Genomic DNA, 27,544 nt, shown 5'->3' on the forward strand with positions numbered 1-27,544 from the left:
TCAGTGGCCTTCAGCACTGCCTCCTGATTGTACCCAGTCATAGATGACCAAGGGAATGCTCACTAGGGAAAACATTATCCCCAGTGCCAAGAAAAGAGAAGCCTGGAACAAAAAGGAGAGAAAATTAATGAATAAAAAGAAAAGACCATTAATTCAAGTATGTTAACTTCTCCTCTTAGGGAGATTTACAAGGTGATGTATCAAATTTATCAGCTAAAATGGGATAGTGCTTCTGGTAAAGACAAGACCCATAGATAATTAAACAGATTAGCGTCATTAATAATTACTCACTGAACACCAAAACTGATTTTTTTCTCCTTTCAATTCACTTCTTAAACACTGATCATCCCTAAAGAGGATTAAGTGAGTCTGTTTTTAGGACGGATCGGCTCTGCTCTTTTCAAAGCCACATGGAAATAAGTATACTCTTCCCATCAGATTGTGTCCATTGAAGTTCAGCCCTTTCATCTTGGGCTTTGTGGATGGACCCACAAGCGAAACACGGGTTTCCTGCCTGCCTGCTCAGAGCAGGAAGGTCTGACCTTGTGATGCTTCCAGTGCACGCCCAGTTAGACTGGGAATGCACAGGAGCATCGCACCTTTTCAGACGCAGCTCTTTCTGGGGCTCATAGGAAATCTTTCCAAGGCCCATCCCCATCTGCTCGTGCATGCCAAAGGGCTAGCGTTTCAGCTGGCCGCTTCTGGTGGAAGCACCCTAAGTCTGAAACGGGTCCATTAAGCCCATGAGGAATACCGCCGACGAAGCGCATTGCACGCTTTCTGAATCAACACGCTGAAACGGAGAACGCTTGCTGGGCTGAAAGAGCTGATGAAGGGGGCTGGAGGGGCACCCGCACCCTGCCGACAGCTTCGGCTGATGCTCACTAGCCGGGGGGAGAGCCCCTCACCCCACAGAGAATGGCCCCCCAGAACACAAGGCGCCCTGCATGGTACGGCCCCTCCGCCGGGAGACCCCCGGGGTAAGCAAGGGAGAAGGGCAGGCACGGCTGCCGGCTGACTGAAGCAAGGATGGAAAGTAACGTAAAGAAGCTCACAGGTATGTTCGGGTTAGGTGTGCTTTGCACCTAGCACACGACAAGGAACGACAAGACAAAAGTGTTGCCTTGACGGGAAAGGAATGCATACCCAAATCCTCTGAGTCAACTTTGATCCGTCCTGCTGTGTAATTTTTAAATACAACGATGAAGGAAGAATGAAAATCAGCATATTGGCAGAAGTGACACCTGCAAAATTAAAATAAATGAGTTGTTAGTTGTCAGCAACAGCTAATTAGTGTGTTGTTGATTAGCAACAGTCCTTTATGAGTAGTACAAAACCAGGATACTGTACCTACAACTCCAAAAATATCCTTCATGGTCGGGATAAAAATGACTAACAGGTTGATGATAACCAAAAGAACAAAAGTAACCAAAACGTGACGGCATAAGTCAAATTTCGTTTTCCTAGCCATTTCAAATAATGATGAACGCACCTGTAGAAAGAGAGAGAATTCTCTGTCAGGAACAGTCTATAAGCCAATTAACAGTTTCACATGTTTGTTTTAACCAAGTCTTGGCGTGACAATAAACGCTGCACAGATCCATCAGAAACTTTGGGGTCTCTGATGTAACGCCCTTTGAAAAATCCTCAAAAATAATTTGATATTTCAAAACTGTAGGTATGCGTGCATCTGCAGTAGGATACTCCTCCCTTTCTGACATGCCTTTGGGGATCTTCGGCACTTAAAAATGAACTTCACTTCTGAGCCTGCTCCGGTGAAGTCATGTGAAGTAAGAGAGGGCCCTTGTGGATTCAATTTAAAACAGATTTAAGACCAAAAGCAATTAATTTATTTCCTGCAGGGAGAACTTCTCCAGAAGTTAGTGGGCGTCTGGTGTGGGAAAAGACTGATCCAAGCTCAAGCTCTTTTTGTAGCTGCAGCATCACTGCCACGGCCACTGCTGGACTGTGGTTTGAAGAAACGCGCCATGTACAGCCATTACTGACTTCCAAACCGCATGGAGCTTTTTACTCACAGTGAAAAACAGCACTGGCACCGTGAGTATCACCGCAACGATCACAGCCAAGCGCACGGTCAGGATGAGGATGTCGTCTTTGCTCTGGTACTTGTGGAGCAGATCTGACTGCACATTGTCTATGGAAAAGACAGTAAGATAAGTGTTCTGGCAAACAGGCAATTCGTTCACAAAAATCATTGCTTAACAACAGCCTTCTTGAACAACAAGTGATTTATCTGCAAACAAAAGAGTATGGAATGAAACATTCTTGAGTTAAAACAGCACTCTGAACCAAATCCTAATGATCCCGTTATTCCAGATTAATCCTCTGGAGGCCTGACTTAGGAATGCATCCTAATTCAAGACAGCACATGCCTATGTCTAAGGTAATTTTCACTGTAGGAAAGACAACAGTGAGACATAGGCAAAAGCTTGCTAGCATATATACATATACAAAAAAAATAAGTAAAGTGAAATAAGCTATTTCTAGTTGGTTCCGTGGGCTTTTTTTTTTTTTAAAGTGTCAAATGATATAAAAATAACCGCATGCACTGCGACGGCTGAACTTAATATAAACGACAAGATTTTGAGCTACACGAGTCTAAACAGCAAACAAACTTCCAGGGAAAAGCAGTGCCCCTGTTCTCAACCACAAACAAAGCCCACCTCGGGTCAGCCCTCAGTGGGACGCTCTGGCATTTGCGCGCAAGTCCCTTGGCAGCTCCTCCGCGGGCCGCCCCGGCGGTTTCTTCTCTTGAACCTGCCGCTCCTGCCGCAGTGCCGGTGGCCCCAGCAGCCGAGAGAAATCGCGGGGGGCTGCCTAATGGGGAGGCACTGGCGGTATTTTAATACGCCCTCCTGCAAAAATGTTTCCTCAAAGCTGTGATAAATAGTGCAGAGCGGGTCTGCGTGTGCTAACCAACAGGAAAACCGAGTTGCTGAGGGACCTATGTGTTTGCTTTGCAACTTTTAAATCTGGGAGCCATAACCTAAGGGGGCGGGTGTGAAGCACGCCACAAAACGTCCTTGCTGCCCCTTTTTAGGCTCGCGTTTTGTTTCTGCCTGCCATTCTTAGAAAGCTGGTGGTAAAACATAACAGCTCTTAAACCAAAGTCCTTAAAGGGAACTTGGCGGCCACGTCTCATTTAAAATCTTTGGCACTTGGTAAAACCTCATGTATTCCTGGAGGCAGAGGGATCTGTCCTGCAGCGAAATGCCTGCGCTCCCCCCAGGACGCCCTTCTGGGGAGAGACCGCGGGTCAACACCACCTATGCAGTGCTTGAATCCCCACCAGGAGAAAGAAAACGCTCTCCCACCTCCCTGCAGATTAGGAGTGGGGTTTTCAAGCCGGGCACATGCACAGCTTCTGCGACACAGAGCTTACTCTGCTCCTGCAAGCACAGACTGCAACTTCTGTCCCGCTCACGGACTGCAGCCAGGTAGGAAGTGAAGGGCAAGGCTTACAGTTGAAGGTCTGTTTTCCTTTCAGCTAGATACACCACAGAGCCCAACCACAGTGTGACCTTTTAGGGGAAGAAAAACACCTCTTTTCTGTAATTCTGCAATGTAAATATAGTCATCACTGCAACACTGTCGAGAACACAGCAAACAGACAAGTACTATTGGTGTAAAGAAGAAACGGCCACAATAAAAATGCTGTTCTCACCCAGGTAAGGGTAGAGAAGAGGGTTAGAAAACTGGAAGTGAACATATGAAAGGTAAGGTCTTAGTCTCAAGGGGAAGAAGGCTCAAAGTGGAGGAATTTTATATTCTCTCGGTGTCTTTTTTGCTGCCTGTCATGGCACTGATCCTTGCAGAAGCCGCAGAGGAGCCGCATAGCTTCTACCCGCGGGCTCTCGGCGCTGGGGAGCAGGGATGCCTGACGTGGGGAGAGGCACACGAGAGACACCCCAGGGTTTCCTCCGCCGCTCCCCCTTGGGAGGGCCAGAAGGACGCAGCCCCTACCTCCTCCATGGACTCCAGACCCTCGTCCTTGAGGGGCGTGGGAGATTCCCAGAGAGGAGCGCCACGGATCTGCCTCCTCAGAACCCTGGGGCAATCACATCAGAATCTCCTCCCTGCCAAAGCGAAGGGGTCCGTGCTGATTTACACCCACTTGCTCCCTGGGGCTGCTAATCTGATGCATTTCTACAAAAATGTGTTAGACAGGAGCAGTTGGATGAGAATGGCTGTTGCTGTTGTCACTTGCAGTGTATTTGTGGCTTTATTGGGAAAATTAGAACGGATGACCTCAAATCACTTCAATGCATGCAGACTCAAGGCCTCATAATCAGAATGAGAGCCTGAGAAAACAAATACGAGACAGGTACACCTTTGGAAAAAAAAAGCCACATTTCATATTTACTTATTTCCTTTCTCTTACAATACGTGGCTCACAAGGAACAGTATCATGAATGAGGAGATTGTGATAAAAAGGTCACTTGGAATAGGGTGGAGAAGACTGATGACCTTTTGGTGACTCTGAGGTAAAAGGCAAACATCAGCTTATCACCTGTCTTGTAACCCCTTAACGGTCCACGGAAAAAGACACTACTTTTCAACATTCCCATTATACTGGAACATGGGAGTAGCTTCCTGGGCTACAGGGCAACATTCATATTTTATCCTTTGGTAGTTGAGCTGAGACAACACTCAAAGCTTCCCCACCTTCATCGCCAGTTTATTTAACCAAGATCTGAAAGGGGTCAGCTCTAGGGACACGGGGAAAACATTCGGTCCTTTGCCTCTACAATGAAAGTGTCAGTAAGAAAATGAAAAAGCTGCAATGGCTTATTTGATGCACATTTCCTAGGACCTGCTCTCAAATCTGTCTCGTTTTATGCAGCTATGCATGCTTCAGTCATCACCAATGTACACAAAATTCAGGTGATGACCTTGGAACGAAAATCTTAGTAGGGACCAGCTAATCCCCAGTTGTGTTAAACAAATCTCTCCCTTGCATTTTGAATACACCTTTTGTAAATGCTGGTTTCACTTGTGCTTTTCATCCACGAGGAGAAAGGAGGAAAGGGAGTGTACCTTCAATATGAAAACATGGAGGAAAATGATTTGAAAAAGTATTTTAATATAAGTAGATGGGACTTTCCTTTCCAGCTGGGATACGCTATTGATTTCACATGTATTCCCTTTCTACTTCAATCAGTAGAGCTGCATACTTACCGTAGAAAGTCAAATAGCCAAATATAGCAGTCATAAAGTACATCACAAACATGGCAAAAAATGAGATATTTGAAACCAACTGCATTTTTTTCTGTGAACGGCTGGAGAAAGAAGAAAAGAACACATAAAAATGGTTGGGCTGGATTTTTCAATAGCTGTTTAAGAATGTATTAAGTCTTTGCATAAACATAGTAATTCTGGGGAGACCCATGAATGCATTTTCATTTTAAACAGGAGTTCACTGACAGCTGCACGAGAAAGACAAGGACTGGGGAAACGGACCCTACCTGGGGCTTAAGTCAAGAAATGGTGGGACCACCCTGTGGCTCTGCTCCCTGGCCATACCCACTTAAACAGAGAGAAGGGTGAAGCCGAGTGGAGAGGGATGGCTCTTAGACACTTCAGTAATTAAATTAAAAGGACAAAATAAAGGAAGAGTAAAATTATACACAGGGAAAAAAACACATTCTGAATGTTTGCAGAGAAACATTTGAGTCCTCATGGGTAGAAAATAATGAGTGTATGCAGAGTACTGTAGACCTGTAAAATAGGTTAAGTGTAAACATTTCATTTTTAGATATTTGTTCTGAAATATTCACACTCCAGTATCTAAACTTAGACTTTTAACTACACACAGGGATGCCCTAAATAGGCACCTGGGAACCTGCTGCAGCCCCTTGAAACTCAAAGCACCCAGCAAGTGGCCAGGACCTGAGGGCACCCGTGGGTCTGACTGACCCTGACTTCTCCCCTGGGGCTCCCCCCGTGGCCCAGGACCCCGCTGCAGCCCCCCAGGGTGGCCAGCGGTGCCGCAGCAGGGCCGGTCTCCAGCTCCCCACAGCCCTGCCCAGCTGGAGGTGTCAGCGAGACAGCAGTACCGGCAAAGGTCTTTTAGTACAGGCGAGCCTGAAAATACTGCTTTTTCCTGGTACCGCAACGGATTTTTAGTTGCGCTGGAACAAATGCCGTTAGCTGGACACACGCCTCTCTCTTATGCCAAATAACAACCGGCACAACTTGGATCTCCCCAGGCTGCTGTGTACTTCCAGAGAAAACTCCCAAAGTATTGCATTATCCTCAACCTCCCTCACCCCCGCCCCAGCAGCACGCCTGGGAGGCCAGATTTCCTAGCTGACAGCCATGCTCGTTGGCTTGTTGGGTATTATTAAAGCACATCTCCTCTGAATGGCACGAATGACTCAGAGCACCTCTGCGCTAACATTTTCCATGCAAAGTGGTTCAAAACAATTAACTGGGAAAAATAAAAGAGAAAGGCTTACTCTTTAAGTTCGCTGTAAATCGGGAGGACTGACGGGTGGCACACAAATGCAAAAGCAATGGTGGGCAGAGCATACACGGTCTGTTCGGAGAGAATTTCAGAAAAGAAGTTAAGAAGTATTTCCCCCAGTGGCATGAAGAAATGATCCGTGTTCAACTACCTCAGCTCCCAGTTCTCTGGACTCTTCAACCAAACGTTGAGAGCCTTCAGAGGAGGCAGAAGACCTGTCAATTAGCACATATTTAATGAAATATGGAGAGCAGCGCTCTTTCAACGGGAGGACAAAGTCTTTGCATTGGTCACGCGAGCACAGTCCTGGCTCTGCTGGCAGAGCACAGTGCTGGATGCCACATGGCTGCTGGTTTTGCTCCCTGGGATGGATTTCCCTGCCCAGCTATTGCCACCGTTACTAGCACACCGTCACACATAAAAGGGATGTATGGTGGGTCACCGCTACGCTACCCTGCCTTGGCATGGAGAGGGGTGCGCACCCATGGTGCTAAGGCTGAAGTCCTGAAGAGGAAGCCCATATCCAGACTGTAAGAAAAGAGAAGAGGAATGCAGAACTTACAAATAAATGGATATTTCAAGGTACCAGACTGAGTCCCTTCATTTCCCAGGCCAACAAAAGGGCTAGGAGGGCTGTGGAGGGAGCATGCTTTTCCTTGGGGAAAGAGAGAGACTGTTACGTCACCAGGAAGCGCAGGAGGCCTCCGGGTGAAACCTCACCCCCTTCTCCACCAAAGACCTGAGTGGGTTTCAGTCCTCAGCATACAGCCAAACTTCACAAATGATGTCAGTGCCTAAGCACTTCCATTTTCCCCAGGGAACGGGTATGAGCAGAGATCACATGAAAAACAGGTCCTCTTGTGAGGACAAAATGAGTCCATCTCTACATGCAGCTCTTCCTGGCCCTCTGAGATCTGCTTGCGCTGGCCACAGGCATCCCCTTCCCACAGAAGCCATCCTGGGGTACACCCTAGGGCCAACAGATGCAGTAAATACACTAGTTGCTCCCCAATGGCCCTTCTTCACCCAGGCCTGTGCCGCCTCCTCTTCCTCACTCACAGCATGCTACTGCTGTGGAGTCTCCATCTGTGGAGATATTCAGAAGTTGCCTGGACACGGTGCTGGGCAACCAGCTCTAGGTGGCCCTGCTTGAGCAGGGGGTTTGCACCAGATGACCTCCACAGGTCCCTGCCAACCTCAGCCATCCTCTGAACCTGTGGAATTGTCTCCTCTCGCACAGCAAAGTTGCTAAATTGATTGCCAAACTGTTGGCCCTGAGGGCAAATCTCTAGAGTTCAGCTCCAGCGTGCCTAATTCAGATGTACTGATCCTTCTGATGTGCCTCCATCGACTCTGAGTAATGCTGACACTTACTGTAGAAGAAGACTGCCCTTCAACGCTATCTAAAATATACCTACACCTAAGCTGCTATCACACACCAAGTTCACTAATTCATGGTCCGTCACACCAGATCTGGGCTGATGGCTACCCCCGACTAAAGAAAAGTGCTCGGATTGGCCTCTTCAACTGAAGCTGGTGGGACAAATTTAAAAAAAATTAATTTTTGCACGCATAGGTTGCACATGCGCGTTCCCTTTGAGTGCGACTGCGACCCCCTGAGGACCCTGCCCTGCTGGGTAAGGTGCTGTTCAACGAGCCCCGCGCCCCGGCGTGGCTGACGGGAGCAATCCTCCTGCTCCCACAGCTACAGCCAGTTGCTCGTTCGCGTTCTCTTGGCACCGCTTTTCCTGCAGCTGTGTGGCGATGGAGGAAAGCATCCAGCTGAAAGGCAATCAGATTTTTGCTGGATTAGCTTTCAACTGTATCCTTTTCCCAATCCAGTTGACCATATGGGCTACAGCAGCACATACCCTGTCACAAAGAAGTGGTTTGTGTGCAGAAGGGCAGAAGGATTACTTCTGGGCTTTGGATGCAGGACTGGCTTACTCAACCTCTGCTGAGCGACAGCCTAAAGGTGCAGTTGCGGCATGGATAGTGAGAAGCGTCGGGAAGGAAAACTCTCCCAAAGAAAGGGTTTGTTGTCCGGTGATAGCTTGGGCTCACAGCCCACAGACCTCAAGGAGGCACATCGACACGGCATCTCCGTCAGGCTGGGCAAGGAGACCCATCGTGCGTTCACCACTGGAGCACGAGTGGAAGCATGGAGAATCAGGCCCTACGTGGTGCTGATCGAATTAAGAACACGGGGTGTAGGTGCATATATTATGTGAATTAAAAATAAGTATTATAAAAAGAAACATACCTTGGAATTAAAGATAACATACTTTGGCTTACACATATGTTCATGTGCTGAGCTATTTGATAGGATAGATGATGTTGCATTTAGCTCCGATCCGCCACAGGGAATTTGAAACTTCTTGTAAATAACCTAGAACGAAAGTGGAAGACAGCGAATTGCTAGAAATAATAGTAAAAAGCAAATTAAAATTAAAACATCAGAGAAATTGTGAATAGCCTTATCAAGTATCTCTCATCCAACAAAGCAAGCAAGCTGAACTTACCACTATCAGGAAGAATACCATGCAGCTTAATGAAAATCCACTGGTATAGCCAAGATACCCTGAAAGAAATTAAAAGGAAACCTCATACAAAATTACTTTATAAGCCATATATTGGTTTTTACTTCTTTTTGTTGCTTCATGAAAAGTTTAAATGTGTTATACATTTAATATGTATCATGAGCTTCTGGGCAGGACAAAAGCATGTCCTGTTGGTGTGGGAGTCCCCCACATTGCAAGCCTCACGGCTTCCAGACAGACCTGAGCTTTGCTCTGATGGGTTTGACTTCCTGAGGGACACCTTTACGGCAGTTTAACCAATTTTACTTTTGGAAGGGGCTGTGATAATTGAAACAAACCTGAAAATGTGCAACTGCAATCAGAAGGTGACCCAGATTCCCTGATATGATGTCAACTGAGTATGGGTTATTTTCTCAAAAGGAAGATCCCAACAGGACTTCACTGTCAAACCTTGTTACATGGTTTTAAAAAATACATTGTGTACCTACTGGCATCTTTGTGGACTCAAACAGATTTGAAAACGTAATCCTCTATACACATCTTACTTTGAAATCCAATACCTCCAGTTAACCTCACCACTAAAAATTTCAATGCTGGTAGAAAAGTAAGCTATTTGATAATTTTTTTGTAATTATTTTTTGTAATCTCACAATTTGTGAACTTATTTTTGCAGGCTACACATAAAATAGAATTGCCTTATGAAATTAAGACCCTCTTAATTGTAATTTTTTACATCAGTTTCCACAACTGTATGGATGAAGCTGGTTTATACTGAGTTCAACTGCTGTGACAATTTGGGCCTACTTGTTCCAAGATGCTCAAAACACAGCTTATTCCTGGACCAGGGAGGCTGCTTAGATTACAGTGAGAGCACTTTTTTTTTTTTTTAATAGTTGAGTTGCCAGTGTGGCTATCAGTGGCATGATGTCTGGGCTCCTTTATTTTATTCCCACAATGGCGTTTGCATCTTACCTAAGTTCTTAAGGAGACATAAAGGGAGGATTATACCAAACGTCACTGTGACAACAAGAATCCGCCCATCCACGTACCATGCCCTGTATAAAACATTAAAAAAAAACAACACCATGAGCACACCTTAAACCCTCTCTGGTTTTCCTCGCGCTTCAGTCATCCTCTTTGATTGCTGCAGTTACAGAACCACCTTTGGTCTCCTTACCCTACAACCTCCTACAAAAGGAGAGATGGGGCCACATGTGAACTCTGTAGAGTCATTAAGCATCTGGCCCTTAAAACACGGCACTGCTCTGACTCAGGGACGGCAGATTTTCACAGCCACTAGACAAAACATCACCCTACTGCTGCGACCAGCGAGCGGGACCGAGAGGCACAACACCACCCTCCATAACCTGATAGAAGCCGCCCTGTCAGGACGATGAAAGATCATGCAAAGGGCCACACATACAGCACAGTGGGGCACGGGGGGGCACCACAATTCGTTTGCTAAACCACATGGGCACGTGCCTGGAGCAGCAAACCAGGCTCCTGCGGGCTGGCACGCACTAGCCAGCCCAAGGCTGTACCTCCTTCTAGCAAAGAGCTCTGAATCCTGCTGGAAAGCAAGAAAGGGGAGAAGGGACAGCGTTAGTGACATTCTGTATGACCTATTTCCACTGCTCGGTCCAATTTAGTGTGAAAGCCTGAGGAATGGGATCTCGACTTTCTTCTCGTGCACTACAGCACACCATATAACCCAGTGCAAAGGACATTTACCAGTGTAAAGAAGTACCACCCCTCTATTATAGAAGCTGGTAAATATCAAGGAGTGGTAAGTGGCAGAAATCTAAGTATAATACTCTGCTGTTGTCACATGCCAGAATCAAAGGATTTCATACTACAGACAGTGCTTCAGGGGCAAAATCCTGTAAGGTGCTAAGGACTCAGCGAAATACATAATATCTTAAACTTGCATTGTTCCCAATATCTTCAAGTGTTGCCTAACACTGTAAGAGATCGGATCCTACAATAAGAGGTTTGTATAAATCACAATCCTTCATGAAAATCTGGCCTGCAAAGAGAGTAACTACTGATGACTTAACCTTTCATTTCCTATCCATTCTCTTTTCCTTCCCAAAGTTGTCTTGGTTTTTATTAGGACCCTGAGATATCCATGTGAAAATCTACTTTGACAAACCTAAAGAGTGTCCGATACTTAAGAGCTTTTATGAACATATGCTTAAACTTATCTACACAACGTTAAATCTAATCAGCGAAATTAAGTCAACTTACGAAAAAGATTCTTCTTTTCCCATTAGAAACTTTATGGCAGAAGGCAGCTCATTTTTGACTATGAAGAGATAGCTCAACATTGCTGGAGGAAGAAGAAAATCCATTTAGAAAATGGGTAAGATTCTGAACCTTTTCCCACATCAGCATCTGATGATAGAAGAACCCAAACGATAATTGACTGTGAATTACTGATCATTCAGTAATACAGCATTTTTAAAGGGCTGCATGTGAAGTGTTAGCTACAGCTATACTGAGGGCCATGAAGATCCCAAAACGTCACAGAGAGAAGAAGGAGGAACCTGACTGGTGGGTGACCTTAACATTATTAAGATGTTCCTGGGTTTTGTTTATCAATACCCCTCCTCCCCTTTACCTCCAACATTCTGGAGAGATGTAGATCCAAAGACAATCATTTTCCCTGGGGTACCGAAGACCTGCTCACCCAGCTTTTCATACACCATGCAGCCTGCATGAAAAGAGGAGAAAGGTTGAGTGACTTCAACTCACGGAAAGATGTTGAGTCGAAACACTTACGATTCCTTTTCAGCTAACCAGCCATCTGTGCAGCCATATCTGCCTTTTGCAAGTAAATAGAGAGCTCTCTTGTAATTACTGGGGCTGGAACTTATGTAGGAATGTTTTCTTGACGTCTATAAATGTTATTGTTGGCTGCCAGTCACTTTTGAAATTGCAGCTCTAAATGCGGCTATCGCACCCCTTTAATGAGTCCGTCTATACCCCTAGTGACACGTTAAGCTCTGGTATCCCCATCCTGGTGTATTAGGTTCGCGCCCGCAACGAGGGTGACGTAGAAAGCCTCTTCCCAGCCAGAACTCAGGGCGGCAGGATCCCCAAGGCAGCACTGGCTGCCTGGCCCCAGCAGACACAGTGCCGCGGTTCTGCAGCTTCACTTGCTTTGACTAAACTATCCAGATGACGGCAGCCACCGGCTTCCAGGATGATTTACAACTTCTAATGACGCAGCCTTAACTTGTGAATTCTCAGTGTGGTATGTTTTTGGTAAAAGCAGGGAAAGTTGTAAATTATAACCAAAACTTCTTTTTAAATATCTGTCAAGCTTGAGAAACTCCTCTATTAATTGGCTTGTGTTTCTGCTAAATGGTTTTTTCCTTGGCTGTGATTTAGGCTGAGAAAAACACTGGACATTGTGGAGATGGTGAGACACATCAGAACAGAAAGAGAAATATTGCAGATGTAACACTGTACAGATGATTTTAAAAACGTTTCTTTGATTCTCTCTATATTTCCTTATAGCTGGCATTTCTGCTTTGAAGTTTGTGTAAACAGTAAGTTTGAGCTTCAATGAACCAGCAGAGTAGAAACTAGGGCCTAGATTTTGGGAACTAACAGGGCACAAATGTGTCCACAATTAGGCATACGTATCTAATTTAAATAGGCTGTTGCTGCCATTACACATGCTATAACAGCAACTCATGTGTGTCCAAATTACATTATTAAAATATTACAGTGTTCTTGTGGTCAGATAATTTTAAAATTCTGGCTTCAGAGATTGTTACCCAAGGAATGAGACTCTTGGACTTCAGAGCACAGTGACATTTAACACTGCAGGTAACTTTTAATTTCTGTGTTTAGAATATATTTTGCTCATAGACACACTTCCCTCTGTGGAGGAACTGTTCCCTTTTATTTTCTTCTACTTATTTTCTCCTACTACACCACAAAGGTTATCAGGAATTTCACACTAACCATTAAGGACAAACTGTATTTCCAGGTAATCTTCACCATAGGCAAAAATTTGTTATATTTCATTTGCAGTTGGTTTTGCAATGCAAAGAAACTGTATGAGGTGTTCCTTCTAGCTCACTGAAGACAAGATTTCACAGTAGCAGAATTCACTCTTTGTTGTACGTTTTTCTCTTTATAGTGATGGCCAGATGCTGTTCTCCACTGCCATGACATAAATTTGTGTTAATTCTGGGCTGCTGACCCAAAATGTGTTATGCCTTCCTATTGTGTGAGCAGAGTGATAGAAACTCCATCTTACACAAAGCACCTGGCCTTATTTGAGCACTTTTCACCTCTTGTTCTTTACAATTCTACTGAAATGGTATGATGACATCTTAAATTACCTGTTTCCTTTGAACACACCAACAGGAGATATATTGAATAAATAGACAGCAGCGTCACCGAAACCAAAAGCAGCCTACAAAAGAATGGAAAGTAAAGCTTACTCTAAGAGCTGAGCTGTAACATTGCAATATTTCACGTCCGGACATATTCCCGTTGACTCCAGGATAATATTTATACCCTTCTGATAATGCAAAAAGCCCTGAAAATACATGTGATTCGCATGTTTTTTGCAGTTCCACCACACCACCATGGAGGTAGAAAGCCCTGCATGCAGAGGGGTTCAGCCAAGTGAAACTTAGCAGAGCTGCAGAGCGCAGCCTGTCAGTGAATTACACCTCCCCATCTTGAAAGAAGCAAGAATAAAGGTGCCTTTTCAGATAGGAATTAAGATTTAATCAGACCAGGGATGAGCCAGGTATGTCTCTCACCATCCACTTTCAAGCTTTTTTTTTTTTTTTTTCCTGAAAGCAGAGCAAAAATTTCAAAGGGAAGTCCTCTATTTAAGGACTTCCATGCCAAATAGAAGCATCTCTTCCCAGGACCTGTTTCATATGCTACCAAAGGGGTGCCCCAATGACTTTTTATGTGCCTCCCAGTGCCCGAGGAGCAAGGAGAGGAGGGAAGTTAAGGCTCCAGTGGCTTCCCTTGGGAATAAAGGAAGAAACGAAAGGCTTATGCCTTGTCCAGGTGGGGACTGGTGTCCCTTCACTGATGTCACCCTTGATCTGCTGTGATCCTTAATTTGACTTCACGTAGAAGAATTGGAGGAAGTAGTGACCAAACTGTTTGTGTAGGGAACTTGCTGGCACAAATGATAATTAGTCAGTGCCGGGGGCTAAGTGCATAAAAACACATTTGCTCATTGCTTCATGTCTTTAAGCCAAGCACCACGTGTGCCTTCCCCTCGACACCCTGACACACAAAGACCTGATGATGTTTTCATGATGTGTGTGAAGAGCACTCAGACAATCTGTTGGCAATTCCTCTCTTTATTATGACAACTACCCTCAGGACACTGGGAAAAACAAGCCTAAAATTTAACAGAAAACAAGCTGCTGTCATAGATAGGCAGCAACATATCTTTTTCATAGGAATACATAGAAAGAACAGGATGAGAAGCCTCCTCCCTCCTCTTTTTTATTATTTTAGAGTAGAAATGCTTTAGTGCCAAATAATGACCCACAAGTTTCTTGGGGCCAGAGGAGCAGGGAGAAACATAGAGGTGATAGGAGGAACTGCTCTTTTGCCAACAGAGAACGATGGTTGACAATAACAACACACTCTTTGTACAGCCCAAAGGGTGTTGCCCCCCGGGGAGGTGAAGGGAAGGGAGATTGTACTGGCTGAGGTCACTCTGCTCCATTTTTTACAGATTTGCTCAGCCCTGCTCCTGCCCGTGTTCCCCGCGGAGCTGCTACACCCCTGCCTGCCTGCAGGCACGGTGCTCCCAGCCCCGAATGGCTCCGGCTCCGAATGCCAGCATCAAGTCTATTTTAATGTTAAAAGCTGCCGTTTTTCAGGCAGTGAGCTCATGGAGCCTTTGCAGCAGTCAAAATAACACTCCCAAGCAGCCAGGTATTTATCTGATCTGTTGTCCTTAGCTCCCCATAGGGTTCTTACAGAGACACTTGGCATTTTCATTAGCGCTGTATGAAAAACTTGTTTGTGTTAGGACTGTGGTACGGTCCGGGATCTTCGCGCCAGAACCACCCCTTGGAAAGGAATGAAAATGTCCATGCCGCTCGCTCCGCACAAATTCAAAACAGAAGCAGGACAGCTTGCGCTGCAGTCCCAAAAGCACTCCGCTACTTTTTATTTTGCCTGCTTTTAAAGCAGCGCTGGCAGCTATGCAAGAAACCAGTACATGCAAAAGTCATCTCCCCCCAACAAATCCAGAATAAACAGTTTGGGGCAGGGGACTGATACAGTGCTGGGAGGAATGAACTGTTCCTGCGATGCCACTGCTCTTTGCTCCCGGCTGCCACATTACCAGCTCAGCTGAAAGATGTGCGGTCCCCAGCCCTCTGTGGAGTCTCAGGCTTTGGGGCCAGAAGACCTGTGAGGCTCATGAAGTCACCTGCCTTCTTGCGCAGAACAGCCCTGAACCCTCACAAGGTATCGGGTGCAGAAGAGCATGGCAGGGCGAGGGGTTTGCCACCGTACAGCCTCCCGGAGGGCCAGTCTGCCCCAAACCGCTGGAGGAGTTAGGCTGTGGCTTCGTGACTGCTTCCAGCCAAGTCTAGCAGAAGCGGCTGCAGAAAGCAGCATGAAACTACAGTTGTAGCCTCATACTATATCTCATCTAACAAGCCCCTGTGTCTCAGCAGGGTTTTTCCGATCACTTGCAGTGCCAGGCTCGGCGCAGGCTGAAGGCATCTTGTCCTTGGCTGGCCCATATGTCTTTGCAATGTGATCTGGTCTTGGCTCTCCAGGATGAAACCACAGGCAGTGACGAGTGCCCTGCCATCCCTGGGTGTCCTGGCCCAGCTCTAACTTCCCCGGCCTTTTGTGCCATCTTTCTGCAGCAAGGTTTTCTCCCCTTTTGCATAGAGGAAAGGATGCTCGTCTTTGGTCTAGGCTGTAGCTATCAACAATAGTGGGATTAAGTTCCTCTGAGTTCCTACCTCAGTTGTTTTGCCTGGAAAGCATGACACTGCTATGGCACTAAGTTATGCAAATAGGATGTGAGAGTATATACTCATCGCCATGTTTATTTTGCACGTCCTGTGCCAAGAATATAGGATCTGAACTGATCCAGGTGTGCATGGCAGTGCATGCTTCACACTGTAGAAGCCTAAAAATTGGGAGAGGGGAACTCAGGCTGGGTCTGCTTTGTTAGCGCTGAAAATTTTTCTGCCTCTTCTTTCTACTTTTCAGGGACGGTGCATGCCAATGCTGGATAAAGCAACCTAGAAACTTTCCAGAACTGTGCTACTCAAAAGCAATGAATTTAAGTGCTTTCTCATGTGCAAAAAGCAGTGAAAGTATTGCTAGGACTCCATCCTTCATCACTTGTACAGCAGAAATGGTTCTAAAATATACTTGTGATAGCAACAGCAGAACTATATACATTTATGGGAAAAACTCACTGAACGAGAGAGTGAGAAAATATCTAGCACTAATGGACTAGGTTTAACTCTGAGATTATTGCATGGTAAAAGAACATTGTGAAAGCAGTTCAACTTTCAGGAGTAACTGCAGACACCACATTAGGATCCTGTATCTCCAGGCTTCAAAGGGGAAAGCTCTGCTAGCCCGCTCAGCTAGGTCCTGCTAGCTTCCTTACCTTTCATCTCAGCGGGCTGGTCTATCTCCAGGCCAACAGGAGATTATAAAGGCATTGTAAAGCTAACAAAAACAATTATCCACTCTTAAATACACACAGCGAATTCCGTAGAAAATAATGCTGTTATTTACTATACAAAATCAGTACATTCAGGTTTGGCAGTTTTCTGTGCAATGTGGTGGTACAGATCTACACACTCACTACTCGGGCCAAGATGAGCCCAGTCACCACCACACGTTGTCAGAAGTTTCTCTGGTGTTCACATCACTGGTGTGATCTACTTCACTTAAAAGAAACTGCCTTTTTACATCCTTTGGAGCAAACACATTTTGCATTTCACTTAACTCTCATGAAAAACTGCTGAAAGGATGAGAAGAGGATGAAATCATAGAAAACTAAAGCAGTTTTTGCTCCAACAGTAAGGAGAAATTGAGGGTGCTCCCTGGCTGAGACACTATTATCACAGGCTGGAAAGGTAACTTTTTTTTTTTCCTGGTTACAGCAGTTTTTGCAACCACCAGTCTCTGCCCTCAGAGATGTGCTTGTCAGAGCATGGGTGGAGTATCACATACAGGTTAGAGTATGGGGTAAAAAAGCAGGAAAAATAAAATAATCTCAGTCCCTCTGCATAAGAAAGGCCTAAATTAGAGTCCAGCTACTTTGTAGCCTAGCTTAGTGGCAACACAGTTATGAGACTTTGTACATTCTTTATGTAAATGAATAAATTCCTTGGATTATTCCTAGATTTTACCCAACCACAGCAAATTATAAGCTAGCAGCATGGATGTCGCTATCCTGGCACAAAATCCCCCAGAGCAGATGGCCATACGTACCACTCTGGCCATCCCCTCTGCTACACACAGGATCATATTATATATTTCCCAAAAACCTAAGACATAACAGAAGTTTTAGATTTTTAGATTTGACATTTGAGAAGTGACACCTCTTTAATCTGTAAATTCAATAACCGTGTTGAACAGTTCTCAAAGATTGTAAATTATTGTATTTCTTCCCTCAATGACCATTTATCACTGAAATCCGTACACAATTCCCAACTGATTTCTTAAGAATGACTTCTCACAATGAAATGTCTCATACTGCGATCCAGAATAACACAGAATAACACTGTGTCTTACTCATTCACTGGCACCGTTTCATTTTTAAACTATAAAATTCTCCTTTACAAAATGCCTCTTTTTTGCTGGAGTTAGGTACTCTACCTCAACTCTTTTTTTTATACTAAAATCTTGGCTATATTTGCGTTGGCTCTCAAGGACTCTCACATAAGAAACTGAAGAAACTGTGGGAGTGAGATGAAAATATTATATGTAACATATAAAGGAATATAAATATTCTTTTTCTTGGTTAAAAAAAATAAAAGTAGTTATTGCACCACGCTTTGATGAAAGCTCTGGAGATCCTGTGAAACAAGTAAGAACTAGGTACTATCCCACTGCAACTATTACTACTGAATATTTCTGATGTATGTGTAGCTTGTGGACCATAGGAAAAATCCCTGGCTAGGCTCAGGTCAGTTGTAAATAACATAGACTTAATTTGCTCTAGCATTACAAGTAGTGGCTTTTCCCCCCCAAAAAATTTGAAGAAAATTGTCCAAAACTTGTAGCTAACATTTTCAGGCTTGAATGCTGTACTTGATTACCAGATGGACTATAAATGGCTCCACTTGCTGGCAGCACACACGCTCTTTAAGCGCAGTGAAACTGCACGGAGATCAGCTACTCACCACAACAATACTTACAGGAAAAGGAGAATTCCCGTGTTGGCCAAGGCAAAAGCGAGACCCAAAATTCCACTGCCCATAATCGCATTGCTGAGGTTGAAGACGGACATCCCCAGCGAAGTAGTTCCTGGGATCTGGAGAAGTAGAGAGGAACGTGACAGCAACAGCTTGGAATGGAGCGGGGAAATGCATCTACGCTTCAAACTCCACATTCTGTGATATATCAGATATAAGTAACTACTGCTATGGAAATGACTTTATAAAAACTGCTTTGAAAGAGGAAGAAGGGTTGCTGAGCCCTGCCACAGCTACAGTCTGATCGCTGTCCTATAGGCTTTATAAACTGACGTAAATGGTACAGGCAATACGCAACGCAAACTACACTTTCAGTTTTAAACTCCACCTTTCACTATGCCTGTGAGACGTCTTAGGCGTGTGATTTATGTGTTGTAAGGCCATAAGGAACCACCAGGACTTCTTGCCTAACACAGGCTAGAGGGATTCCCTTGCCTCAACTCAACCAAAATGCTTGGGGTTTTTGTTTTGTTTTGGTTTTTTAAGTGCTGAGCACAGGCGGTTGCTACTGGAACCTGAATTTCGGTTATAATTGTGTGTGCCCAGCGCATTTTTCGAAGACCATGTCTAAACACCCTTCATATACACAACATTTTGACAGGGAAAAGATCAGCAAGAGGCTTACATATTCATCGCATTTCTTCTTCTCCAGGTGGCTGTTTGTGAGACTTCTTCTGCTTTCTCGATCCGAAATAAACTTGCTGAAAGAAGTCAGAGGATTTACTTCCAGCAAATGTTTAGAAAATGCAAATACCTTAATTCCATGAGCAGCATGTGATTACAAAACACACAATGTATAAAAAACGTACGTGAAAGGAAGTCAAACACATAACTGTTCAATGAGCCAGATTATGCTTCACTGATAACAGCATACATTGGGCATCAATAAAGGTAACACTAGCACAAGATCAGAATAAATGCGTATACATACAGAACGGTATTTTAGGAGATTTAGTGAAGCAGCAGCGCCAATTTTGTGGATGGGAAAGTAATTTGTTTGCACAGGCACTACGCGGAGATACTTCTCCAGGTGTCCTGCCGAGGTGCGAGTGACCAGCACCCCTGCGCCGGACCCCTGCTCACATGGTTAGTGTAACTCACCCCATTTTATAAGGCAAGCAGCCATTCTCTCTGACTGAGCAGGTCATGTATTCGTTCCCTTTCCCTCATTACCAGGCCCTGAAGATCCTATGAACCAAGTAGACAAACCAAACAGATTTCTTCTTCCCCTCCTTATCATCCTCAAGACTCCTGGGTGCCAGCCCAATTATTCCCCTCCTTGCCAGCCATGAAGGTCCCAGGCACAGAACTTCTACAAGCAGAATCAATGTAATACAACCTACAAGTAGCGCAACGAATTTATAATACAACTTAACTTATTTTCTAATCACCTGGACCCTCTGCAGATAGGGTCAAATCTTAATATACAGTTTGATGTATCACATTATCCTGTTAAGAAAATAAAGCCTTAATTGTAACTACAGTCTAGTGCTGTCATCATTCTGCCAAGGATCCTTAGAAGACCCTGTTTGTCCCCTCAGTGTCTGGAGACAGCGTGGCACCCTACAACACCCTAAATTGTCACCATAGGGTCAGTAAGGCTGGAGTAAAGAGGAAGAAGAGGGTGCTGTACACAGCCAGCACCGCCCGGACCATCCTGAACCGAGCAACATGCTCTGTTGGCGCACCGTTCTGGGCTACCAGATTTTCATTTAAGTGTTTTTCAAAACTCAATACTGAATTCACCATACTGCACAATTAAACACCTCTGCACAGGGAAACATGGAATAAACAGCTTTTCTTTCTCTGTATTCTTTACTTGTTCTATGTCCTTGATATATCCGCATTTAGGAACTTGCCGTCAACAGAACAAGATTTGCCTCCTGCCGCCGTGTCGGTACCCTTGGGATTTACGACACTTCTGGTTTGGACGAGTTGTTATTTTCTCCCAGATCCTCTCTTCAGCAAACATTTTAGTTTGTATAAAACATTCTTTCAGCTTTTCATCTTTTGAAGGTTTATGCACAATTAAGTCCCTGGCATCTTCGTTAATCCACAGACAGTTCTTAGGCTGCACTGGCTAATGCATCAGCTACGGTACGTGTTACGTACCTAACCAGGGGCTGTCACCAAGCGCCAGAGACCCTTGTTGCTGTAGGTAAATTAAGGTGGCTCTTCTTAAATTAAAACAGCCAAACAATACGCTGAGCACAAAGAGAAGCACCGCTGGTCCTTTCCCACAGCTGGGAACGCCTGCTGGCCGGGGACGTATAGTTCAAGCTGTGACTCAAGACTGCGCATCGTTTGAGTACGTCCAGAGGTATTCAGGCTGGGAGCAAAACCGTGAATTCATAAAGACAGAGCTCTGTCAAACTTTCGTACTGCTCCGGTTGTGGCCTAATTACTAGCAATATATGCTAACACAGCTTCTAAGTGTACGCCAAAATCATGTAGTTGTAATGCTGCTGACTTGGCTTCCACAGCTGACACATTGGGCCCTGTGTCTTTACCATTTCGTGTACTACATACACATTTTGAGTTTACCCCTTAAATCTGGGCATAGCTGGCAAAATGTATGTAGCATTTTTGCTGGTTTTGTTGCAACTGTCACTCCTACCCATTGGTCTGCTTTGGCTTTCTTTATATCAATAAAAACCAACTATAGGCTTCTCCTATATTTTTTAAACTACTAACTTTAGCAACTAATTTACTGCAAAATATAGACACCGTGCCAGTTTTACGAGCCCTAACACAGTTGGAATATATGGCTGAACCACCCCCGCTGTTTTAAGAAGTGAAAAGCAACCACTTCTAAGGTAGATTGATCCAAAATTAACTTTCCAAAGCTCACCATGTAAGGTATTTCATCCTCATGGTATAAAATCTCCACCTGATTCAGAGCGTGTGCTTTTTTTTCTCATGTCTGTTTAAAGCCTATCTCTTGAATGCAGGCAGCAGCGTGTGAACAGTTTGAAAAAGACATTCCAGCTCTCTCTCGAAACACCCCGCAGGCAATTTGTACAGACGGGAGCACAGAGAAGAGTTTTGTCTCTTTTGGATTTGTAAGTGCTACTGAGAACATCTGTGGACTTTGCCTTCTTCTGTCATTTATGGAGATCATGTGTCATTTTAGATTTTGTCAGTTACGGTAGGAGTAAACTAGTCATCTCCCCCCACTTCTCATCCCTCTGCAGCCAGTTCCCCCTTAATAATTACAAAAATAACAAATTTGTAGATACTATTATTATTGCTACCTGGTATTAAAGTTCAATGAAAATTATTGTTAAACGAACACATGATAAAGACAACACTTAAATAATATTGCCTGAATTATAAAGTGACCGTGGGACTTTCCATGAGAATACTTTTGACAGAGTAGACAGCTTCTGCAGAACTGGTGTCCTCTGTGGCCAACAAACACGTTATTTCCTTCTGGATGGGACTTCAAGAAAACAAGTCTGATTTGATAAATTGATCCAAAGTACTTTCTTTTGAGTTAGTCCTACGTTAAAATGGACTAGGCTTGTTGTCCAGCCTCTCATCTCCTCTGACAAGCTGAGCTCCTCACCCACCCCACATTTACTGTGTCGCACTGCACAGATTTCTCTGTTTGTACTGAGTACGGGAGGACAAAGTCAGACATGGGAATGTAGCCACCGGGCTCCCAAAGCACGTCTACGAAGTACACTGCACGGCGCCCAGCTTTTTTACGGGGTGCTTCCTGGCACCTGCCTCCCGGCCCCGGGGCAGCTTGCCCAGAAACCTCGGTAGCGATGCAGTGGGGATGTGGGGTCCGCCTGATCCGGAGGCTGTGCTGCATTTACTATTGCAGGCAACGGCAACTTAGCCTGCAAGTCCAGACGAGAAGGTTGCCCCGGGACCACGCTCGGTAGGTGGTACAGATGACAGCCTAAGTTTTCCATAAATTGAATGTAGTGCTGAACTTAAATATTAAAAAAATAAAGGAAAAAAAAAAAAAGCAGGGGGAAGGTAATCCAATGGATCAAACAGAAGCAAATTTTCCCAAGATTTTGCTTTTTATAAACACTTTTTCATTTCAGGGTGTTTCCCCCCCTCCTACAGCATATGAAAGGGAACATATGTTGGAATACTGGAATTTCTAGTTAAACCATGACATGCATCTGCTTGGCATAATAGATGTGCTTAGAAAACGAGCTATTCATTGTCACAGAATGCTGTATATTTGACCTTTATAAACATGACATGAATGAAGTGAAATGACTGTTGACTCCAAGGTCCTCCCGAGGACCAGAGGCCACAGAGACAGGTGCTGTGGAGATGCGCAGTAGGACCGTCTGTGCCATCAAAGCCTTGTGACTCCCTGACAAGCGTGAAATCCATTTGCGTTGTTTGTTGTCTTCATTTCAAACACTTTACTCATCATTAAAAGACATAACCTGTTCTTATACGTTTCTGCTTTCCTGTTGCGCTTCCTACATCACAGCTGCATGTGAGCAGCTTATGCAAAACTTTTCAGATACCTTAGTAAAATATCCTGGCCAAAAAAATGATCAGCTCATCCTTGCGATGCATGAAGGCTCACGGCTGGCTTGGAAAGAATTTCTTCATCTCATTCTTTTCGTGGTTTAATTTAGTGCAAAGTAGAAACTTAGTCTTATTGATAAAGTAATTTTAAGAGGACCATTTTAACTATGGCTTCCAAATTTAATTTATAAAAGGACTTAAATGAGAAATGTTTGATTAAGGTGATATTCTCAAGCTAACCATTTTGGCTAAGCAGAGTTAGCCAAAAACCATTTAGACATCTCAGATACGTTTAAACATAATTAAATTAAAGTGATAATTGACAATGCCTTAAACATTTGTTAGGGAAAGCTAGTTTTGCCAAGGTGAGAGAATTTTATCCCTAGGCAGCTTCTTAAACTGAGCTCTATCTTGAGCAATGGCAAAGATTTCCAGGGCAGGCAGGAACAAGAAATGCAGAAGAAACCTTGGTCTGGCTTACACTGCGAAACTTGGACCAGGTCTGGGTATACCTAACAACTTTGCTAACTGAACAAGGGGTGCTGATAACTTGCTAGTAGCTGTAGATTAAGACAGGCATTCAGCCAGCAGCTTCCTGAGAGCACTGTTGTGGTTACAGATAAGGAGTAGGTCATCTAAATACTGGTTTACAGTTAACATGCCGGCAAAGTTTTATAGCCAGGATACACGGTTAAAAGTCGCCAAACCCATGTCTGGCTTTGATGCAAGTCTCCTTATCGATGTTCCCAGAAGAAATTCAACACCTGCCTACAAAGAAAACCCCCTTCCAATACAGCCCCTTCCAAATGACCTCCCCTCCCTACATACTACTGCACATATAAATGCGTATTTAGGCCCAGAAAAGGCTGGAAATCCAAAGGAAACTAGAGGATTCTTTTCCAAGATCAAGAAATATTTGGAGTTTAAAACCAGACCTAGAATCAGCTTCTCCCTGGTGTACCTTCGCCAAAAGACCCTTAAAAACTCTACTCTACATTGAGCTTGAAAAATTACGCATTGTGAGAAAAAACATGTTTGAAATAAATTAAATACAGAGTGCAAAACCACCAGGTTGAAACAAAAGAAAGTCAGTTGAAAATTACAGATCTAATCTAAAGCTCAACTGGAATCAACAGAAAAAGTCCCACTGATTTTGATGTACTTTGGAGTTTCACAAGGCCTCGCACCGTGTGCCAGGCAGCACAAAATGACTTCTGGCGGGTGCCCGTTAACCTCTTATTCCACGGAGACAGGGCATTTGCCAAAATAGTCATAGGAAGGGAATAACCACATCCTTTCAGGATGCATTTCGCGCGGGGTACGGAGCAGGGTCTACCCTCTTGCCCGTCACCCGTGTTGGCGCGGAGGGCCTTGCACAGGGCAGTGGCCACGGCTGGCTCGGCCAGAGCCCCAGGGGAGGCTGACGGGGCTGCGCCAGTGCCGGCGTGCTGCTGCGCTGGGCGCCGCGGTCAGCGCAAGCTGCCTTGAGACTCTTGGTTTGGATGTGGAGGGGAACATGAACACACCCGGATCATAGGATAGTTTGGGTTGGAAGGGACCTTTAGAGGTCATCTAGTCCAATCCCCAGCAGTGAGCAGGGACATCTTCAACTCGATCAGGTTGCTCAGAGCCCCGTCCGACCTGACCTGGAATGTTTCCAGGGTTGGGGCATCTACCACCTCTCTGGGCAACCTGGGCCAGTGTTTCACCACCCTCAGTGTGAAAAATTTCTTCCTTATATCTAGTCTGAATCTACCCTCTTTTAGTTTAAAACCATTACCCTCTGTCCTATTGCAACAGGCCCTGCTAAAAAGTCTGTCCCCATCTTTCTCAGAAGCCCCCTTTAAGTACTGGAAGGCTGCAATAAGGGATATATAGAGAAAAATACCCGTGTATGGGACGCATGAGTAAGTAGCTATCCCGCGAGCACCCCGGCAGAGGGATAGCAGACAACTGTAATGGGCTACATCCTGCAAGCAAATGATGCTCTGCAGAGGAAAAAAGTTATTCAGAAGAGAATGGAAAAATGTGGGATATGTTCATCTGCCCTAAGAGCCAGAACAGTAATCAGAAATTCTGTCTGTGAGCTTCTGATGCTCTTTCCTCATGCCACTTTTCTTCTTCCCTTTGCAGGCAGTCTGGATCCGACCCAGACCTTGCCACGCTTACTACGCCCTAACTCCACGAAGCGCATGGTGACCGCTGAGGATCAGGCACATATGGCACGCTCCTTCCCCACCCTCCATAAACACTCACTGAAAGATTAAGCGCTAACAGGGTTTTTCCCCGTAGCAGTTACTGGTGGCACCAGCCAAAGCCAGCCCGGTACAGCCACTCCTTCTCCTCTCACGGATATAAATCCTCAGCAGGCTCCAGGGAGCGAATTTACCGCTGTCAGCCCCTGAGCTCCTCGCCTTACGAAGGGAGCCAGCAGGAAAGCAAGCAGGTTCATACTGGAACTATTTTGTTTTGGCAAAGTTGGAGGGGCTTTTTTTCTTGCTCTTGCCTTTTCTTTTTCTTTTTCTCTTCCCCCCCCCCCCTTTTTTTTTGTTACAGAAGTGGTTTGCGTTTCGTTTTGGCACTTTCCATCAAAGCAGTTGCATCAGAAAATTCCTGACCAGCTCTAATCTTCATCAGCGCAGCTGCGCTGCGGTCGCACCGCTACACGCTGCAGCTGGCGACCGCCCCAGGACTTCCCCCCGGCGGCCGACGGGCGGGTAGGCTGGCACCCTCCTGCCGGGGGGCTCGCCCGCGCCCGCTGCGCCGTCCCGGCGTACGGCCGGCTGGTTTGGCTACATGGCCCGGTACGGTCAACGCTGGGTGCTTATTCCTGCGCCCACCGGCAAGCTCCCTGTCCACCCGCACGGCCGCGAGAGCCACACAACTCTACACTCACTTGGGAAAAAACAGTTCTTCCTTTTGTTTCTACGCTAGAAAGGGAGTTTTTCTGGGTAGCCGGAGAAGCTGCTGCCAAAAGGAAGAACGGGCAAGAGAAGAGGCTTTTAAAGGCCGTAAGCACAGGCGGCGGCAGCCCAGCAGTAAAGGAGCGGGATGACGCGCCGGCAGAGGCTTCCCAGCAGCACCAGTGCCGGGCAGGGCCGGACCCCGCGCAAGCACCGGCCGGCCGGCGCGCTCCACCTCGGGGTGCAGTATTTAATTAAACAGGAAGGTTGATCGAAAAACAGGTCCTTGTTTTACAGCTCACAAGCCCCAGACGGGGTCCATCAGCAGGTCTCTGCTGTAAGCAGGACGGCTCAGCACCTGGTGGAAGGCCTGAAGAACCGCTCTCAGGTGGAACAGGCTGCTCTTCGAAATGACTGTACAGCTTACAGGAAAAGGCTACAGCCTAATTTAAACAAATTTAATGATTTTCACCAATACTGATAAATAGATGCATTTTTTAAACTTGACATGAGTTAAGTATACGTCTCTCGTTTACCGGCTTCTTGCCATCCTTGCTTCAGGGAGCAAGAGCCGCTGCCCAGTTTACCTTGCTGAACTGCAAGCATGGACTGCGTTTTCTACGTAAATCTCCAGGAGCTTGGGGGCATGGAGGTGGCCAGGCAGGTTAAAATTGTCACATCAGAGATCAAAGGTCAACAAAGCGACTTGCCCCAAATTATGCCGTTGGTCTAATTGTATTAACTGTTACTACTTCTTTTCTGTGTGCATGCAGACATTTCAAAACGTTGGCTTTTTGCTACATTATATGTTTGTGCATTTTATTAGACTAATTTGAAAGATTCAAAACGCTGAATAAATTGCCACTCTGTTTGCTTTATCTGCTGTTGCAGCCTATGCCCAACAGATGTCACATATGAAATTCAAATTACATCTTCAAATGGAGCATGACTTGGTAATGAATAATTCAAGACATATACCAAAAATTAGAATGCTGTTTTTAAACAGTGTTTCTTAGCACAGGCAGCATCAGTGGAAAAATACTCACCTATTTATCTGGCCGTTTTCCACCTCTGTGAAATCATTTGAATCATTGCTGATGTTATCGTCTTCAGGGACAGTCATATTCTGCAACTCGGTGAGTTCTAGTCCAGCTTTGAAAGGCATCCTGTGTGAGGAACTCTACGTATCCAAGTGTTTCTCCAAATATAAGCGTTTGGTTGGTATCTCGTCAGTAAACTGCAGCCACAGTGTCAGCAGCCTAAATAAAACACAAGAGAAAAACCCAGGATGTATACCACCAACAGCAGGCACTATCACCAGAAGAAACCAGTGAAGCCTGGGCAAGAGGGACTGTCCTTACCAACCAATTTCGTACTGTTAGAAGGACCTCAGGTTATAACCTAAATGCACTGCAGGACAGTAGTAACCTAATATGCCTTAATGAGATCAACTTCACTAACCTTACAAATTTACTTGGACCTGCAACCAACTGCTGAAGACAGTACTTGTATTTATAAACTCATGAGCAAACCAATCCTATTAGCTTCAAGAAAAAAAATTAACCACCTACAAATTAAGGAATAAAAATGATTTGCTTGTCCAGGTCCCATTTTGATATTTGGTGTTCATCTTCTGTATGTTCT

The 27,544-nt window shown here is 45.1% G+C and overlaps 1 protein-coding gene across 1 annotated transcript; it reads right to left on the minus strand.

Moving 5' to 3' along the window:
- SLC38A1 (solute carrier family 38 member 1) lies at positions 1-27,065 on the minus strand (the record flags this gene model as incomplete). The annotated part of the gene is made up of 15 exons (XM_082009037.1): positions 1-102; positions 1,147-1,244; positions 1,351-1,492; positions 2,037-2,155; positions 5,200-5,300; positions 6,480-6,559; positions 8,751-8,876; positions 9,010-9,068; positions 10,000-10,082; positions 11,275-11,356; positions 11,648-11,740; positions 13,386-13,459; positions 18,435-18,550; positions 19,117-19,192; positions 26,947-27,065. 15 exons carry the CDS (start codon positions 27,063-27,065, stop codon positions 1-3), a joined length of 1,470 nt encoding a protein of 489 aa, XP_081865163.1.
- Between the last annotated feature and the right edge of the window lie 479 nt (positions 27,066-27,544).

Source organism: Phaethon aethereus (genome assembly GCF_964289735.1).
Source record: "Phaethon aethereus genome assembly, chromosome: 1".
NCBI lineage: Eukaryota > Metazoa > Chordata > Aves > Phaethontiformes > Phaethontidae > Phaethon > Phaethon aethereus.